Source organism: Manacus candei, unplaced genomic scaffold (assembly GCF_025592945.1).
Source record: "Manacus candei isolate 608988 ecotype Guabito, Panama unplaced genomic scaffold, ASM2559294v1 h1tg000014l, whole genome shotgun sequence".
Taxonomy (NCBI): domain Eukaryota; kingdom Metazoa; phylum Chordata; class Aves; order Passeriformes; family Pipridae; genus Manacus; species Manacus candei.
This window is the reverse complement of record NW_026138062.1, coordinates 68119238-68140064: the sequence shown is the minus strand read 5'-3', so window position 1 is coordinate 68140064 and position 20827 is coordinate 68119238. Positions and strand designations below refer to the sequence as shown.

Below are 20827 nucleotides of genomic sequence, written 5' to 3'. Positions count from 1 at the left end.
TGGGGAAAGGCTGAGAGATCTGGGACTGCTTAGCCTAGATAAGGCTCAAAGAGATCCTCTTAATGTGAATAAATACAGAGCATGAAGGAACAGGCTCCAGTACCACTGACCAGTAAATTGTGCATATCCCTAACCAGCAGATGTCATGTACTCAGAACCAATGGTGATGTATGTGTTTAGTCTGCCTGGTTTCTCAGCAGGAGGTCATCTCCCCCTTGAGAAACAGTGAAATGAATCATCAACTGAAGTCAAATTACAGGGTATAGTTGGACAACTTTTTATTCAGCACTGAAAACCTGGGACGAGTGGAAAGGGGAAAACCCCTTTCTGGCAATAAATAAATGATGTGATGAGTATCTGACCATCCTACCAGTTCTTGTGCTTTCTTGTCACTGCATCATAAAGAATATTATGAATAAAGGGCATTAGCTTAAATCAAATTTTAAACTCCCATTGTTATTTCACAATAGAATGGTTTCAGTTGGAAGGGACCTGAAAGATCATCTCATTCCATTCCACCTACCATGGACAAGGACACCTTTCACTAAAACAAGTTGCTCAGAACTACATCCAACTTGGCCTTGAAAACTTCCTGGGATGGAGCATCCACAATTTCACTGGGCAACCTGTTCTAGCGTCTCACCACCCTCACAGTAAAGAATTTATTCAGAATTTCTAAACCTACTCTCTCTCAATTTGAAGCCATTTCCCCTTCTCCTTTTGCTACATGTAAATAGTCCCTCTCCATCTTTCCTGTGGTCTCCCTTCAGGTACTGGAAGGCCACAATTAGGTTACCCTGAAGCCTTCTTCTCTCCAGGCAGAACAATCCCAGTTCTCTCAGCCTTTCCTCACAGGAGAGGTGCTTCATCCCTCTAATCAATTTGGTGACCCTCCTCTGGACTTGCTGCATATGTTTATATGTATTTAATTATAATCTGTATTTTGCTATATTGGTAATTTTTCACCCTGTAAACAACACATATACAAGGCCCAGTACAAAATAACTCATAGTTTATTCTGCAGTTGGTTCTTAACGACTGACTAATCTTTTTTCAACAAATTTCAGTTGACGCTAGACTAAAGAGGATGATCAAATAGCATTCAAACTTGGGAGGAGAATGCTAGGAGATGAAATATGTTTGCAAAGACTAATAATTCATATGCACAAGGTAAAGTCATACTAGGAAAGCAAGAAATTTAGGACAGTTGTCTACCTATGTTATAAAAATGAAATACAGGTTCTTGGTTGTGTGACTAAACAAGCACATTTATTGCCAAGGAAAGTGGAGGAGTGTGTCATGAAAGCCAAATTTGCTTCTCATCCACTAGAAATAAGGGAGTGTAGCTTTCAATAGAAAAAAGGTTCAGCTTTTATTTAAGGATGGTTGAAAAGAGAAATGTAATTTTCATGCATATTAAGGGAATTATAAAACTAATTATGTATGAAAATTAAAATAATTGAAAATAAATCAGAATCAATTGACAGCTGCCACTCTTTCTAATTTACTTTGTTGTGTCTAGCAATTGTAAGTACTGAATGCAATGGGTAAAATGCAATTTCATTTCACAGCACTGTCTGAGCAGACTCCCACCAGAAAAATACAGCATAGCACTCATGAATGCCCTTTCTCAGCTCATTCACTGAGCTGGGGGCACTGTCTGATTATCTGGACTTGAATTTTATACTGCATTTCCATTTGGGGGAGAAAAATAACCAAACAACAGCCTCCCTAAATTCTTTTCAAGTTGCTATATCTTTGTTTTCGAGTTGCAATTTTGCTGACCTGGAATGGAAGAAAAATGTAGAGGTGACATTTGTGTCACATAAGTGGTGTCATTAGCAATTTCTTCACCATGAAGGAAAAAGTAATAGCAGGTCTTGGATAGTACAGTCCTCCTGGGAAGAAGGGAATAAATTGAGATTACAGTACTGTTTCTTTCTAGGCAGGACCAATCAAGATTCAAACCATCTGACTATGAACAGCTGGTTCTGAAAAAGCAGAATCTTTTCTTTTGGAGAGGAGGAGCTGATGTGGAACTGCATCTCACTGGTACATAAACATAGGTCTTGTCAGAAAGGACAAAACACATGTTAAACCTGTTCATGGTGAAAGCAGACATGAACTAGATATTTCCGAGGACTACCCACCCTTCTCAAGTGCCTAAGGGGAAAAACTTGTGGATGACTGCAGTGCTTCAAAGTCAAGTGACAGATCTTGAATAACTAGCCAGTGTAAAAATGTTGGGTGCCTAGGAAAGTTCCTGACACTGAAATGACCCACACAAATTCAAAATGGTCTGTTTTTATAATGCCAACATACATTCTGCTGGAGTAGAGAATAATAAACCGAGGGTATCGGCTCCTATCGGCTTTGAAATTATTTTGAATATTAATTTTTAAATGATTTGAGGCTGCTCTTGCAGTGTGCATACTAATTTAAATATGACATTTCAGCAAGAGATGTGCTAAACCAACTGAAGTTCACAAATTACAGAGCTCCTTCCTCTATAAAGGTCATTATTTAATGTGATAGACAAAAGGTATCTGAAGGACATATACCTTCAGATAATGACACTGTAGAGAGTGTTTTGAGATCCTTTCTTGAAGAGCTGGGTCATATTGTCAGTGCTAGTCAGGTTAGTTTAAAACACCAGTGGGTGCTGGGTAATTTGATACTCATGCAGAAAAAGCAACTGAACAACTGAGAAGTGGTTTAGTTAACTTGCAAGTCTAGGGTTGTGTTGAGAATGAAGCCCAAAATTCTGGTTGCCCTTAGAAATGATCACGTTCTTTAGGAAAGAGGATTCAGAAATCCTCTCTTGCTCATGGAAGCCTATGGCTTCCATGATGATCTGCTCCATAGTCTTCCCAGGACTGGGAAACTAGACTTGATAATCCTTCTTAACTTAGAGTGCAGCCTTTGTCTATTTCTGGTCATTGTGAACTGCCCACAGTCATCACAATTTATCAGAGATTACACAATTGTCTCAAAGTTGATGGCAGCTCAGCACTTTCAGATATATTCTCTCTGGATCTCCAGACTTGTGTATGATAAGTTTACTTAAGGAGTCCTTGATTCTTTTCTGCAATGGGTAATACTTCTCTTCCATAGGTTTTGCCATCAGTAGGGACCTGGGAGACCTGAGAACAAACCCTGTTAGAAATGACTGAGGTACTTTTCCAGCCTTTTCCGTACCTGCTTCATTCAGCAGCAGATACCCATCATCTTAATTTTTGTGCTGATTTCTTTATAGAAGCTCTTATTCTCTTTCATGCCCCTCACTAGTTTTAACTTGAGCTTCCATTTGACTGGTTGTGTTCCATTTGTTGTGTCATGCCTGGGTGATGCTTCTGTGGTCCTTCCAAGGAGCCTGTCCCCATTTCCACCATCTGGAGACCTTTTTTTTGTTTTGTTGGGTTTTTTGTTCGTTTTGGTTGGGGGGTTTTGTTTTGTGTTTTGTTTTTTGTTTACATTTGAGCTTGGATAGGAGTTTCTCATTTAGCCAAGCCATGTCTGCTTACTCTTTTGCACATCAGAGGGACTATTCATGTGCTTTTAAACTTTATTGCTGGCCCACTTGCCCTACAATACATCCTTCTGAAGCAGACAGCTGAACAAGCCAAAGTCTGACATCTGCAAAAACAGACTCTTTATTTTGCTACTTGTCTTACTTTTATGTTTTTAAACTTTACTATCTCATTACAGGCAAGCCTGACATTGACTATCATTGACTGCTTGCTTATTTATAAGTAGCAGATCCTGCAGAGCAGCCTCTCTAGTAGCTGCAGCAAAAAATTGTACCCAACACACCCTAGAAATTTGGATTATTCCTATTATGCTTCATTGCCTTTCCAGATGATGCTGAGGTGTTAAATTCCTCCATGAGAACCAAGGTCTGTAACTGTGCCTTAAAGAAGCTTATTTTTTCCCTTTCTCTTCCTGACTGAGTTTCCTGTAGGAGCAATCCACCGGCATGTCCATTCTTTTTGGACATCCTTACACCCTCAGCCTATCCTTTCAGCCAACTTTTTCCCTCTTGACTATAGATGACTATGGTGGAGAGTCATCTGCATAGAGCACATTATCTCCCTCTTTCGTCTTTCCTGGAAAGTCTGTGCCCATCCATTGCAGTGCTCCATTCCTGTGAACAGTTCTCCTATGGCTCCATAATAATCCCATTACATTACAGCTCTGCAACAATGCATGAATGTCTAATTCCTTCTGTTTGTCAAATATTGTGTATCTTTTACTAGTTGTTTCTATGAATTTCTGTTTCAGTTTCAATTTGAGACAGAGTGACTCTATCTTGAATTTCTGTTTTTAACAGACCTCAGAAAAAATGCAGTGGACTGATGTGAAGAAAGATGATGGGGAAAAAATATTCCTACTTACTGTAAAAAAAAGCATATTGTGCTTATGGAAATGGTACAGAACCGAGCAGAATAAAACCATGTAGAGAGTAAGAAACTTAGACTCCTTCTCTAGGATTTGCAGTTCTTACAGTACTGAAAGGTGAGTGATAACACTATTGTGGGTGCATGAACTGAGATTCATCTAATTTATTTTAAAATACTTACATTTGAGCTGCCATTATTTTCCCTTTGACAGCATCAAGCAGAAAATATGTGCTTTGTGAGTTGAGGGTAGTTTGAGTGTCTGGCACACTCACAATGCCGGTTTCTTTCTGTTGACTGCATAAAGAACTTCTAGCAAAATGCAGAATAGCTACCTCAGATGTGGAGCTTTACATGTCAGTATCCAGAGTTCAGACAGATGCATCATTGCTTCATGATTTTTTAAATATCCAGCTTCTCAAATGAATGATAAAGTAAAAGTCTTGCCCTGCTTCAAATAAATGCTCAAGAAACACAGTGAAAGAAGACTGGTGCCAAAATACTTCTTAAAAACATAGTATTTTTAGAATGATATAATGATTTGTTTTTAAAGTTTTGTTTTTCTGGATTTTGAAGATTCAAAGTTGGTGAATTGCTGTACCTGAGGCAGGTGCTTTACAGACAGCTGCATGGTTAAATATATGCACTCTGAGCATTTTACTTTTGATTAGCAAATTGGGAACCATAATTACTTTTTCTTACTTTGCATAATTTTTCATACCTCAGATACCTTAGATTATATCTTACATCTGCTAGAGAATAAAGTTTTTTGTTGAGTTGTTGCACATATTTAGAAAATTTTGGGGAAGCAACTTTGTTTTCTGTTTGTTTGAAAAACAATATATCACATGCAGAAAACTTAACCAAAATGTCAGTCCCTTAAATTTAGTTGCTCAAAAGATGAAGGTAAAGGGTGGATCCTGATTCAAATGCTAATGTGCTAATTAAAAAAAAAAAAAATCATTGAAATTAGGTGTCATTAGTTGTTAAGTGGCAAGAGTCTATTAAGATCATTTGGTCTGACCACCCATAAGTTTACTGTCCTCATCCTCTCATCCTTCTGACCATGATATCTTCCAGGAAAAAAAATGTGAAGTCTCTGTTTGATGACAAAAGAGATTATATAGATTAAATCACTTAGCGGTTGGTGAAAAAAGAATGTGAAAGGTCAGGTCTCCCCACACATTTCTTCATTCTCGATTTCAGAGCAAAATCATTTTATGTCTTCTATTGTTCTTTTTAAGATGAAAACTGAAAAATAGTTTACATAGGACTATTATTTGCTAAATGTATCTCCACTTTATGAAAGGTACACAATAGCTGATAAGTATCCTCTTTATTTTTTCTATTAAGAAGCGTTGAGATCTAATAGCTATATCTCCAAATATGAAATTACTTTCAAATATGAGAGAAAATGAATATGTTGATGAAAACTCACAAGGTATGTCCAGTACTATACACTTGTTGGCTTTGTCGCTCATTCACAACTTCTGCCTCAAGAAAATGAGAACAATGTTATGTACAAAGGGACAAGGTATAAAAAAATTATGAGGCTACTGATTTGCTGGTACTGGCAATAGCCACAGAAAGTAGCAGCAGACTCAGTACTATGATTTGTTCATGTGGTATAAAAATGACAGAAAATTCACAATTTAAAAAATTCCTCACCACTAACACTTAGGAATTTCAGAGAAAAACAACGCATGGAGCAGTTCAAATATTTACACAAATCTGAATCGAAGAAAAATGAGTGGATGTTACTATTGATGCAATAGGTGATGTTGACTGTTGAGCACAGCAGCTCTTATGATTTCATTTAAGAATGAACTGTACAATGAGTTGGTTACTGGTACATGGTGAGTAAACTTTAGCAAAGTGATAGATTTCATTCCAGTCATTACGATCAACACAGATCCTGAAGTGTCATGCCAATGCTTATATTTTTATTGAATATAATTATTGGTTTGAATTGCAAAAAGAGTATTTACGTACCTTCATCTTTTTCAGATACCATTTTCTCACCTTTTTGCCTCTTTTGAGTTCCTCTTGCAGCTGCATATTTGTAATTTCCGATTTCTCTCTTCTCTGTCCTTTGTACTGTTGATAGTCCATAGACTTTGTGACATAATCTTGTATATATTGATTACAAGAGGAAATTATTCAAAGGGAGTAAAACCTGAAAGGTCACATTTTGAGTCTTGTATCAGTCATCCTCCATCTGATACACTGCCCTTACAAAAGCAGAGAGTCTTGTTGTTTTTTCAATGTGTTAGCACACCGAGACTTGAGTATTTGGATGATTTGCTAATTTTTGAATATTACAACCCCAGAGTTAATTCAATTCATTGGCGATATTTTCTTCAGAAGATCCTCTTCTGGATACTTGAAAAAGAGGTTAGTTCTACTCCAGCCATATGCCTTTTCTGTTTCATTTTCCACAGGTTTTTAAAATTTTGATGTTTAATGTTTTGCATAGTTGATCTTGATATACAAGAGACATTTAAGATTGGGTTTTTTTTCGTGCTTTTCTGTAAGGGAAAAAAAGGTATTTTTACCTCCACACAAATGCTGCCTGTACAAATGTCAAAGTTCAACAGTTACTGAGCTGCCAAATCAAAGAGAATTCTGCAACTGGGTCTGAAAAGAGCCCTTTGAAATGGGAATCAAATGAACTTCTGAATATTGCATGCCACTCAGTAATAACAAAAATTCACAGCAGAAAATGTCACTGAGCAGCAAAAGCTGATGTTTTTGTAGAGTTACAGGCACATATTTTCCCCAGATGTCATTAGTTGCTGGTATTTCTAAACCAGGCTAATGAGCACTTTAAGAAGGAGTCAAATAAGTTCTTATTTTTCAAAGGTTTTCATCAAAGATCTGATCAGTTGAAAAAGACAGTTTTGAGCCCTTTCTTTATTCCAGGATGCACAGTCAGAATGACACTTTAAATTTGCATGTAAAGAAACCATTGCATACCTTAAAAGTCGCCTTGATAAGTCTGTTCCTCTTGCATGTAAAAGCAGATTTGCCTCAATTTTTTTTTCTGTATTTTTTCAAGCTGAGGAGAGTTGCAGAGACATCATATTCCTCTATTAATTTATGGGACCACACCAGAAGTAGTCACAGAGAACAAAGATTTTCTGTTATCAAAAGGGAATAAATTTATTTTTTAAAATGAACACCATTTTTCTATGCACAGTCAACATATCACAGCATTTTTGGTGGTTCTAGCTAATAAGATTATGATAATTCTTTCTATTACTTATTTTTCCATTGAAAATAACTGTGATTTCAGACAAAACCCCCAATATAGAAAGCTTTTACTGTACTGAAAAATAGCTTATTCTAGTAGTCTGAAAATGGGATGTGTCCCTCTAGTTCTCTTTGAACTTATTAAAGCAAGAAATTATTTCATTTTCTCATATTCTTCTAATATCTATGGATTGATATGGGCTGAAAAGAACCAAAAGCACATTTGTAAAAGTACACAAATCTGTGCATCTTTCTTCCTCCTAAATGCCCAGAGGATGATTGAACAGTGCCTTGACTGAGAACAGTGTACCAGATGATGACTCATCACATAGTCTGACCTTGAAGAAATGTAAAAGGTTTTCATTTTGTGCTTCTTTCCAGCCTGTTTCGCGTGCTTATGGTGCACCAGGAGGTGGTCCAGGCACTCTCAGGTTAGTGTGAATATCTGAAAGGCTTTTTAAGTTGAGCAGGAGAAAACTGGGAGTTGAGCAAAACCACAGACGTGCAAATAGGTTGATTGCTTTTATCCAATGAGGTGAATTTGTAAGAATCAAAGTGCAGGCTGAAGAGAAGCTGCTATTTGCAATGTAAAAACAGGGTTACATTTTATTGCTCTTACAGAAACTAAAACTATGCTGGATATTCTTCAACACCCTCTACTGGTTTTGTAATTATTTACACAAATACAGCATTCCTGAAGGAAACCTTGAGCAAGCAAATAAGAAGAAAAGGAACAAAAAAGAATGTTTTTTTTTTCTATCCAGATTTCAATCATAAATTTATTTGAGTTTCTGCTTTTACCACCACATAGTTCTCTACCTGTGTCTTTTTAGTGCCTTCAAAGTAGAGCTTTATCCAGGTGATTTAAGCCACCTCCTTGAGGAGCCTGTTTCTCTGTATAGTTTTACCAAGCACTTGCCCCTGCATGTTAAGCCAGGACCTGTTAAGGCAAAAAACGTAGTTCTCTCTAGATCAGTAATACTGCTGTATAAGGTTAGGAGTCAGAGTTATGCTGCAAATGCAAGAAGGCTGAGCTCCACATCAAAACAAAAGGTGATGGGACTAAGGTAAGAGCTGCAGGGCACCTGCTGCTTTTGGTAACACTATTCCTAGGAAATCAAGCACAGGGAAGTTCAGGGAAGCTCTAGAAAAGCCAGGTGACAAAATAAAAACTGTTCCATCTCACATTTTCCATTGAGAAGATTCTTATGCTGTACTTTGTATATTTTAAAACAATATAGTTTTTATTTTTTACCTGAGAAAATCCACATAGCCTTTGTCATGCTGTGTCTGAAAAGCCTGATAATGGAATACCCTAATGAAGCCCTAACTAGAGTGGAAAATATTTGCTCAATTGACTTAGAGAAAAAAATTGTCATATATAAAATGTACTGCTGCAAAGATTTTTAGAAAATCAGAGTACAAAGATTATAGAAAGTCAGACTGCAAAGATTTTAGGAATTCAGAAGGCAGTTGACTGAGATTCAGGGTTTGGAATGCCACTGATCTATGGAAGTTTCCCCTTTGCACCCATTTTAGAGTAAGGTGTCATACATTGGAAGGTATTATGGGGAGTGACAAAATATTACTTTTCTCTAGCCACAGATGGACGTGTTCACCTATCTACAAGGACATTTTATCAGGAGAAGATCCTTAAGTCAGAGTATGAAACCTTTCTCATTAAACCAACAAAATTATTTCTGCAAAATAAAAATGAGTGAATTGCTCCTAAAAAGATAAGGAGCTTTTAGTTTCTTTGATTAAGATCTCTGCACCTAAGAATGCATTTCAAATCACTATAACATTATTGCTGTATTTTAGCACTTATTTGACAGGAGACACACAGTTTAAGTAAGGCAAAAATGTCTTAGAACAACTTGTATATAATATCAAGAAAAATAAAACCAAACTCTCTATTAAATAAAGTGTAGGAAATCAGTCTGCTTTAATATGGGATGATGAGACTTAATACTGGAATTCTAGTATAGTGGTTATGTAAAGAGTGAATTGCTCATCATAAAGATTAAATCTTCATTGTGCTGTGGCAAGTGGCAATGAACTGGCAATCCATCTGTTCTTGCTCTCTTCAAATATTAGAATTTATTACTGCAGAAAAAAATAGCTGCTAATTTTTGAACCAACCACCTGTAAAGAACAAGTCATTGCACAGATAAGATGTGGTCCCCCCGCCCCCAACTGCACCTTCAGTTAACTTCATTCCCTCAATTTGAATGAGAGCATATTTCAAGTGGAAAGCAATTATATGGCTCTGTGCCTTGTATAACCTGTTAAAACCAGTAATTTGCTGGCATAAAATTAATTCTGTGTTCAGTTTACAGATCTAACTAGCTTAGAGTAAGAACATTTCTCTCTTCAAAATATAAAACTACTAGAGGCTTGCTTGGATGGGTTTACTATTTACATTGTGCTTTCGTTGAATATTGGTGCTAAAACAGATTTGTCGACAGCTGATATGGCAGTGCCATTATGTATTGACAGCATAACAATGCCATTTATTTTTCTACAGGCTTGTTTGTACAAGATGACTTCCTCTGTTCTGTATGTGTCTTATTCCTTCTATCTGGATGGAGCCAGGAGTAGAAGTTATACTCTGGAAGACAGGAATTGAACAGTGATAATGCACTCCTCTGCTGTTTCAAGCTTTACTTAGTAATTATTTCTTTTTTTTCTCCAGGGTGCTCTGTTGTGATTGTAAATACTTGGCCAACTCCCTTTGTCATCTGAGAAGATCCCAGACCATCTTTTTCTGCAATACAGCACCCCTGTAGAGTAGCTTTTTTTTTGGCTGTGTTGAAAATGTGGGCTTTGCATTTGTCAAAGAACAGTGAATTGCATTCCAAGCAACATTGTTCAAAGCAGAAGGAACTTGCAATGTTGTCTTCATATTTAATTGAAACTTCACCTTTGTATCTCCTTTCAGAAATAATGAATACCTCAATCACTTTTTTTAGCAATGCAACCTGTAGTTCAGGGAACGTGTCTTGCTCTCCTGGCAAAAACTTGGGCTTATGGGATGAATCCTTAAGAAGGCCATCAAAAGTTATCCTAGAATGGTTTGGGTTGGAAGAGACTTAAAGACCATCTTGTTCCAATCCACTGCCATGGGCAGGGACACTTTCACTAGACCAAGTTGCTCAGAGCCCCATGCGTCCTGGCCTTGAACCCTTCCAGGGATGGGGCAACCACAGCTTCTCTGGGAAAGAGAAGCCAGTGTGTGCCAGTGCCTCACTACCCTCACAGCGAAGAATTTCTTTCTAATATCTAATCTAGCCATACTCTCTTTCAGTTTGAAGCCATTCCCCCTTGTCTTGTTGCTACAGGCCCTTGTAAATAGTCTTTCTTCATCTTTCCTATAGGCTCCCTTGAGGTACTGGAAGGCTGCAATTAGATCACCCCAAAGCCTTCTCTTTTCCTGGCTGAACAATCCCAATTCTCTCAGTCTTTCTTCGTAGCAGAGGTGCTCCATCTCACTAATCATCTTTGTGGCCTCGTTTGGACTCACTTCAACAGACTGATGTCCTTCCTATCACATCCGAGTAATCTCACCTTGGGAGGCACTGAGGTTTACCAGCAGAACAGTTATGCTATGTGCCAGCACATTCATTAGAGCTTCTTACGATGGAAAAAAGCCTAGTATTTAAAGCTGGATGTAAATGGCCACCAACAGATTTAAGAGATGATGTTTCTCAGGTGAAATGCCTTTTTCAGAGTTGGAGAACACTAAGGAGGGGCTCTGACTTCTGACGAGATAGTATAAAGGCTCCAGAATCAAAGAATCATAGAAGAAAAGAATGGAAGGGACTTCAAATATTATCTAGTTCCAACTCCCCTACAATGGATAGGGACACCTTTCACTAGACTGGGTTGCTCAGAGCTCCATCCAATCTGGCCTTCATGGAAAGTTAAAAACCAAGGTGAATCATTATAACATTTGTTTTTTTTTTTTTCACTAGCCTCCTTGGTTTTATACCAAAAGAAAAGGTTTTAATAAGTTCATTGTTAAACTCTTGCATCCTTTGCACTGGCTATTGCTTTCTCTTTAGAGGTGTTAAAGGGTTCAGCCATTCAAATGACTGGAGCTGTATATACAAGGGAGGATGTCAGACAAAGAATGTGCACCTCAGAAATGGATAAAAAACAGAGATAGGTTCTGAATAATACTTTATCTAAGCAGATTAAGAAGCAAATGGTATCCCCTTTGATTTCATACAGCAAACTGGAGATCTTTTCTATGAATCTAAGCAAGGTTTCCTGATCTGAAATATGCTTTTAGTCTAGCTGACTACTTTAACTACTTCTGTATTAGAAAAATGGAGTTGTGAATATTTATCTGTTCTCTTATGTGGGAAAACATGAGAGTTATTTACCCAGGAATATTTATGAAGTTCAGACATTCTATCAGAAGTAGTTTAGGATAAGCACAGATGGTAAATTCGTTACTCAAAACTGATGAATCCCCATTTTATTTTCAGGGATGTCAATAAGGAGCCAACAGTTTCTTGAGGTGATCTTGTTAATTTTGTATTCAGGTTTTACGATTTATCTTCCAGGCTCTGAAGAGCAATTAAATTCACCTATGCTAATCAAAAGACTTAATGAGTATCATAAGTTTTGCTGATAATGCTGCTCTTTTCTTCTTTAGGTAGCTTCCTTCACTGACAGTGCTATAGACTTTAAGCACATAAATGTCACAAGTTCAGAATGGCTGGGGTCACTAAAATAAGAAGTCCATGGAACTATTGAAGCAAATCCAGAGGAGGCCACAAAGTTGCAAAGGGGACTAAGAGTACGTCCCCTATGAAGACAGGATGAGAAAGCTGGGGCTGTTCAGCCTGGAGAAGAGAGGGTTGTGTGGAGACCTCAGAGCAACCTTCCAGTCTGTGATGGGGCCTCCAGGAAAACCAGAGAGGGACTTTTCATCAGGAACTTAGGAATTTTCCCAGTGCATTTCTGATCTAACTGTGAGGCTCCAAAAGAAGCAGCAGGGCTGGAGTTGGTTTGTGACCTGTGTTATGAACGCAGAAAATCATCAGTGGCTGGTGAGGAGACGGGTGTGTGATGCTTGTGTGCAGCCCACAGAGAACAACAGCAAAACACCAGCCTCAGACCTCCATCTCAACATGCCCCGGCCATGTGCACTCACAGCCCAGCAACCTCCCGTGTCCAGGGCTCATCCCCAGCACTGTGGGCAGCAGGGTGGGGGGACGACTCTGCTGCTCTGCTCCGCTCTCAGGAGACCCCGCCTCCAGTGCTGCCCCCAGCAGTGGGGTCCTCAACATAAGAAGTCCGTGGAACTGTTGGAGCAAATCCAAAGGAGACCACAAAGTTGCAAAGGGGACTAGAGCAACTCCCCTATGGAGACAGGCTAAGAAAGTTGGGGCTCTTCCCAAGCCTGGGAGTGGATGGTGTGGAGGCCTCAGAGCAACCTTCCAGTCTGTGAAGGGACCTCCAAGGAAGCCAGAGAGAGACTCTTCATCAGGAACTGTAGTCACAGGACAAAGGGGGATGGGTTCAGACTGAAAGAGGGTAGGGTTAGACTGGATGTTAGGAAAAGAGTCTTTATTGGAGGTGGTGAGGCAGTGGCACAGGTTGTCCAGAGAGGCTGTGGATGCCCCATCCCAGGCAACATTCAAGGCTCAGTTGGACGGGCCCCAGAGCAACCTGGTCTGATGGAAGGCTGGTCAGGTTGGAAGGAGAAGATTTTTAGGATCCCTTCCAAGCCCAACCATCCCACGATTCCATCATTCCGTGGTCCCCATCACCCACACTGGAGTGACCCTGGGCCTCCTGTGACATCCCAGCTCCCAGAGCCCATATTCCAGCTGGAACTGCGAGCACCCGGCGATGAGCACAGCACAGCCACTCGCCTGCTGCCAGCGCTACCTTCGGCTGTGCCAGCGCGCCCTCGTCAGCTGCTCCTGCTACACCCGCCAGTCCTGAACTCCACCTGCTGTCTGGAGCTTGGCATCCACTCTTGCAGGATGGGCACCCTCATCCCAAAGAAGGTACACTGCCATTCCATGGAGCTGGGCCCCCACGCCTGCCCAAGTGAGACGGAGAACTGTGGGGATGGTGTGGGACAGGGACCCCTCTCTGAGGTTGTGCCACCTGATGCAGGTTGTGAGAGACACGGAAGAGGAGATGGAAGTTGACATGGTAGTGGCTACAGAAGAGATGATGGAGGTCGACTTAGAAGATGTTGTGGAGGAGATGGAGATCGATTTGGAAGAGGATCTGGAGGAGATGGATGTCGATCAGCATGATGAGGAGGAGGAGATGATTTTGGGATGAGGACAGACCCTCCAGCAGCAGGACAGGCATGTTTGCCCCATTCCCTGCCCACAGGGAGAGTGGGTCTCTTGCTGCCAGGCTGGGGCAAGGCTGCGCTGGGTGACCTCCCTCAGGGGCACAGTGCCACATCCCTGGATTCTGGTGGCACAGCCACCACCCCTGCCCTGCCCTGTGCCTGCTTTGGGCCACATGACCCCTGTCCCACCACATGGGGCCCGGCTCCCATCCCCAGCCAGGCTCAGTCCTGGTGGCAGAGGCCCACTCTGCCCAGCAGCTCCCAGGCTGGTGGCACATGGAACACCCAGCAGGGCCTGACTGGAATGACTGTTCCCTTGCTTTTCTTCCAGGACTGACGAACATGCCGGAGAGGAAATTGACCCTTGTACATATGTTTTAGTTGTTGTTGTTTCATTTTCCTCCTGTAAATACGTTGGATAGACTTTTTGCTCTTAGATAAGTTGAATTGTAAATATGTTTTGTAGGTGGCTGTTTTTATAAAGATTCTTATAATGTAAATACGTTCTGTAGTTCGTTGGTTTTGCTGCTCTTCTGTAAATAAATACTCTTTGTTTTTCGCACCTCAGCTCTCTTTGTATTTGCTTTGGGCCCTTGCAGCATTTGCAGTGCTGTGGTTTCCACTTGCTCCGGGTTCCCGGGGCTGGAGGTATCTGGGGGTGCTGGCATGGCCCCCCCAGGTTTGTCTGGAGGGACCTGTGCACAGAGGGGTCCCGATTGCGGAGGTCCCGCACTGGGCACTCCTGGTGTTCATGGGCTGGTGCAGAGCAGTGTCCCCAAGAGCAAAGCTGTCACCAGCAGAGAGAGGGGTCTGACATGACCGGCCCCTGCAGCGGTGCCACCAAAGCAGGCAGGAAACCTCCTGCTCCCCTTCCTGCTAGAGCCAAGGGGACTCCTGGGGCAAGAGCTGGGATCAGGCTGCAGGGATGCAAAACTCCAGTTGATTTCCCGAAGGCCATGATAGTCTTGGGAAGTGCTACAGTCAGGATCTGAGGAGAAGCTTTTGGAGTTGGAGAGGCTGATGTTTAAGGCTTTGAACCTCCAAGTGCTCTGGGCTTTGCTTCCCATCCTCATGGCACTACGCTGTGCCCTTCAAGAGACTAAAGCCAAGCAAAACAATCTTTCCCCTGCCCAGGTTCCTGCTGCTGGCAGTGGGGACTGGGCTATGTCCTCCTCTCTTGGGGATGTGTGGAGGGGGCAGCGCAGGCTGTGGTGGGGAGGGAGTGGGGTCTTTTCTGTGAGGGTGCTGGTGCCGGGGTGCCATGGGCCCCATGAGGGCAGGGTGCCTAGAGGTGGGTGCAGGGTGTGGGAGCTGTGGGTGCTGCAGAGAGTCCCTGGGGAATGCCGTGCTGGGAGCTGCAGGGCTGTGGGATCCCCGGGCTGTCGGGTGCAGGGGACAGGCTCCCAGGGGTGCCAATGGAACTCCACAACAAGCCTGTGTCCCCAGAGGTCCCTGAGCTCAGACCCTTCTGGGCAAGTGTCTGGCAAATCCCCCGGTGTAGAAGGCACCTGTGGTGAAGGGGAGAAATTTCTCGTTTGGAAACAGCAGCTATGAAGGACACTGGCTGAGGCAACAGCAGATGAGAACATGCTGTGCAGTGTTACATTGCGACCATATCCGAACAGAGACTGTTAACCAAAGGAGACTGCTATAGAAACTGTTAATGCATACACTGAATGTATTGTACTGCTGGTTTTACCGAGTTTTACACCATTTTCCCCCTCACTTTTATCCCCTATTTTCTCATTGGTCGAGATTTGCTGCAATGCAGGTGTTTCCCTTCTTGGTCCCTGTTAGTCCCATGTTCCCTCCTTCCTTCCCTGATTGGTTATGACCTCTGTCAGTCCTATGCTCCTCCCCTCTTTCTAGATCCTTCCCTACCTAACATATAAATAGAGCGAACCACCCTTAATAAATGGTGATAGCTGCTTGAAGCTACCACTGTCCTTGAACTTCATCAGTTGTCGTGTGATCTTTTTCCGATTGACTATGGCACCCCAGTTCCTTGAACATCCCTGTGCCTGGCACGTAGCTCGCTGGGCAGCCCCTGCCCAAAGCAGCCGGGGAGCAGGGACAGCAGCTTTCTTGAAGGAGGCCATTAGATTTTATTTCTAACCTCATTTTATATCCTACGCAGGATGGGTCTTCATCAGTCAGATTGGAGGTAGGTAACCTAGGAATGACCTGCTCTGGTTCCTGCTAGTCTGTGGTATCATGCAGTATCGTAACTATTTAAAATGATGGCTTTTGTCTGATACTTGTTTTCCACTATATCAGTAAATGACCATAATGATTTAAAATTCACTATGAAATGCTATTTTCTAGAGTAAAACTCTCTAAAACCTTTTGGTAAGATATAATTCATACACATTTTCAGAACAGATGATGAAAACTCATCTGTAAGTTTTAATTGTGAGATCTATTATTAAAAAAAAAAGAATTTTATATATTTATAAAATATATAATTATGTATAATTAAATATAATTATATATAATATATTATACCAATACATATTATATATTTATATTTATATAATTAAATATGTAGCTTATATAATTTAATACATTTATACATATAATCTTGTGTGTAATATTTTACTGTTATGTGAAAAACTATTTATTAACATTCCAATATTTCATATGGGTAACAAGCACAGTTTTGCTCTCCCAGTAGCTTCACATACACCTAAATTTATTGAAAAGCTAATTTAGGATTGATTTGTTTCATAGCAACATAATTTTCATGTCAGACAATAAATACATAAATGTGAACCGAAATAATTCACACAGTGCTTTGAAATGCAGTAAACATGTCCTCAAAGTGCCCATATCATGTCAAAAGATATAAAAATCCAGACTTGTTGGCAGTGGTGGTCACTAGATGACAAAAGCCACAAAGTGGCACACAAACTATCTTGCAAGATTTGCTAAATAGAAAAGGTTTTACATTTGTGGAACAAAATGGGTTATTTGTTGGGTTTTGTACCACTATTGCAATGTTCCTTTGGTATAGATGAAGGAATTCTTAATTCTGGAAGAAAAGATTGTATACAGTACTTTCACTTAGATGTAATTTCTCATACCTACAGTTACTTTTTTCTTTTTGTTGAGGTAATGTGTTGGTGCTGCAATGCAAGAGTACATCCGCACTGAAAATCTGCAATAACAGTAATTAAACCCTTTTTGTGAGCAGAAATAACCCCCCTAATTCATTGTTCTTCTGGCATCAGCATAACACAAAGCAATGAAAAAATTGCTTTGGACATTGTACCATCATCTATAAGACATCTTTGGAAACATTAATGTCTTGTCCACAGAGAATAAATAGTATTGTCTTCTCACCATGACTTTTGCTTCCTTGGTTCTTCCAAAGTCAAGGGAGGGGATTCTGCCCCTCTACTCTGCTCTGGTGAGACCCCACCTGCAGTGCTGCCTCCAGCTCTGGGGTCCCCAGCACAGGAATTACATGGACCTGTTGGAGTGAGTCCAGAGGAGGCCGTGAAGATGATCAGAGGGGTGGAGCACCTCTGCTATGAGGAAAGGGTGAGAGAATGGGGGTTGTTCAGCCTAGAAAAGAGAAGGCTCTGAGGTGACCTAAATGTGGCCTTCCAGCACTTGAAGGGAGCCTACAGGAAAGATGGAGAGAGACTTTTATGAGGGCCTGTAGTGACAGGACAAGGGGGAATGGCTTAAAACTGAAAGAGAGTAGATTTAGATTAGATATTAAGAAGACATTCTTCCCTGTGAAGGTAGTGAGGCACTGGCACAGGTTTCCCAGAGAAGCTGTGGGTGCCCCATCCCTGGAAGTGTTCAAGGCTGGACTGGTCTAGTAAAAGGTGTCCCTGTGCATGGCAGGGGGTTGGAACGTGATGGACTTTAATGTCCTTTCCAATCCAAACCATTCTGTGATGATGCTATGATCCTGGATGTGAACAAATCTATCCAGCACAGATGAACAGGAACTAAATATAATTAGGGAAACTCAAAATTTTCTCCACTTTTTAACCATGTTTATCCCCTTCTGCATAATGGGAATGTGTATGAATTCATATGTATATGAATGTATCTCTTTTTCAATGACTACAGATGGTATTTTTTTATACTTCTCATATCTGAAAAGAAAATGAGGTTTCACATTTCCAGGAGGAATGTTACATCAGTGCAAATCAAAATAGAGTGAAAATTTCTTCCAGAATCCAGGGAAAATTGGAAAATGTTTTCTTTTATGGAATTTCTTGAATCATGGAGGGCAAAATCTGAACATTACTGACCTTTCTAAAATAAATGTTCCAGTCTTAGTTAGCTGAACGACTTTTCTTTTGAAATCTTTGGTATTTTCAAGTGACTGACTTCAAAATATCTGTTACAGTATCTCTTGATAGTGAATGTGTGTGGTTACCCCCAAGCCTCTGTTATTTTGAAGTGGTTAATATTTCATCTCAGGAGCTTGAACTAGATACCTTTAAACTCTGACAAGTTTTTACCAGTATGTTTGTGAAAATACAAACACGAAATATAGCTCCCACTGGAGACAGGGAATATAGGGAATGATGAGAGACTGGGACTGTGTTGTTGTAAGCAGCTGTTGGAGTACAGTTGGGTACTGGGGATGACACTTGATCTGATAAACATTTGCACCACCAAGGAATTTGTTTAATTTGTATGTTAGGGAAAGGGAAAAATATTTCCTCAGTAAGTTTGACTTTTTACATTTTATTTTATTTGGAGTAAGGGAAAGATTAAGTCGCTTTAAACCCTGTGCAGAATACTAAAAGGAAATTAACTGTAAAAGCTGGTGTATTCACAGAGTAAACACTGTTGATGATGTATAAATGTGGATTTTTTTTCGCAGAACAGTTTGTGGCTGTGTCAGGAAATCCTTCTACAACAAGTCAAGTAGTGCAGGCTTAGCCACTTGGTGTTAAATGTAGAGTAAATCTGTTATTCACAGTCTTTTTGCTTTTTCAGCCGTGGTTTAGATAAACATGTGTCGGTTTTCTCTTTCTGGATGCTGTAAACAAAACCTTGAGCTTTTACTTGAATGTAGGTTGAGTGATTTCACAATAACAGAAAACTCTGAACGGTGCTTGGTTCTCTATATACCAGTTCTGGGGGAAATTGATTCCATTTTAATGACTGCCTCCCTCTTCAGCACCTTGTCTGAACAATCCTAAGAGTGTCCCCAGGAGATGATTTATGAGCCAATTTGGAAGCTGGTACTCCAGAAACCAGAAGTAGTGAAAATGCCTCTCGCTGGCCTGAGCTGATCATGGAATACTTCGTAGGAGGGTAATGGAGTACTTCTGTGTTCTGCACCATTTCAGAAAGTTTGTGATGCTTTCCTCTCCCTACAATAGCGGCAACATTCCTGTAAAAAAAACGCCACCAGGCTTGGGGTATTTTCCAAAATAAGACAATCTTTTCTCAAAGAGTATAAATTTTAAAGAGTTTGTGTGTAATATATATATGAAAGTGAACATGTTTGATGAACTATTTCAGGATGATGAAATTTGGCAAATGTACAGAATCACATTCCTGTTGTATCACACTGACTTTCAAGTTATGGTACACTGAATGATACTATACTGTGGGTTATTCCAAGTGCAAATCTGAAACCTGAGTATTGAACACAGAATAACAATTGGCAGTTTCTTCTTCATTTACATGATCTACTTGTTTAAATTTTATGCCTGGATGAAAATAAAATCAGAGGTATTGTCTACTTCAGTTGCAAGCTTAACATTTCAGAAAACTTTCATTCTGCTTTGTTGTAAGCACCTTGTAGACAAATGGAGAGACTAAGAAAGATAAAGTTATGAAAAGTAAAACTATTTTAGCACTGTGTGTATCATGTCAAATGTAGTGGTTGTAAATTTGAAAAAGGTAAGCTGTGTGCTTTTTAAACTAGTTTAAAAGAGAATCAAAAGAAAATCAGTAGTTAGAATAAAGACTAGAACAGAGAAGACAAGGGGGTTTGAATACCTAAGAAATTTTAACAAACAAGTGCATAGGCGAGCCTAGATATTTTTGAACCTCATGTTGTACACAGTCATTGGATAGGAAAAAATACCCTTAATTTCTTATGATATGTGGAAAGAATTTCTAGTGTGATATGGGGAGTGGAGAAAAACCTGAAAATTTGTTCTTTATTAAATAGAAAATTAGCCCTAGCAATTTCATTATTTTTCTAACTGCCTGCTTAGGAGGTAAGGGAGACACTCTATGCAGGCTTTTCCAAATACCTAGGAGCATCTAGGCTATACCTTTTAACCTGGTTTCTCTGGTTCTCTATATAATGATCCCTTCCCCCACCATTTCTTCTGAAACCAATTCCCATGTAGTTCAAGACTAAAGTTGAGTCATTCTTTCTATCACTTGACAGAAACTACATTCAGTGCGTTTGCAATCACACCAAAAAGAAAACCTGCCATTATACCAAGACAGTTTCAAAGAACTGGCTCACAATGAGAGGTTAAAGAGGCAAGATGGGATGGTAATTGTATTTCACGACGGGGATATTTATGAGTGAATGAAATTTGGTTTATTTTGTGTGCAGAGTCGAACAATGAACTATATTTTCAGTCATCCAAAATGTACCCTGCCCTCTCCCTCCCCCACTCCTTAATTTTCTCTATTCTGTTACAGCTTAAAATTTTTCCAGCATCCCCATGTAAGAATATTCTGTTGAACAGAGGCAGCAGCTGATTTATGCTTGTGGGGTGAGGAAAATTCCACATCTTGGCTAGGAGGGGTGAACAACTTAAGAAACATTTGGTGTTCATCTCCTAATTATATCAGCCTCAGTTCATTCACTGAATAGGAAATGCATGGGTTTGGATATTGCATGTGG

At 40.3% G+C, this 20827-nt stretch overlaps 1 protein-coding gene across 4 annotated transcripts in view; it reads left to right on the top strand.

The window, feature by feature from the left end:
* Window positions 1-14646, top strand: part of LOC127467539 (uncharacterized) — a 121348-nt gene extending 106702 nt beyond the window's left edge. For 2 of the 4 annotated variants that reach the window (XR_007903158.1, XR_007903159.1), the window contains exons 4-7: window positions 1946-2052; window positions 3115-3174; window positions 3709-4515; window positions 12313-14646. Coding sequence is in view for 2 of the 4 variants with exons in the window: in XM_051779612.1 (XP_051635572.1) it covers window positions 13073-13675; window positions 13788-13961 (777 nt within the window). In the remaining 2 variants the exon portion in view is untranslated. Of the gene's footprint in view, window positions 1-1945; window positions 2053-3114; window positions 3175-3708; window positions 4516-8056; window positions 8081-12312 lie in introns of those variants that run through there. The other 2 variants (XM_051779612.1, XM_051779613.1) reach the window with 2 other exon arrangements.
* Window positions 14647-20827: the final 6181 nt, after the last annotated feature.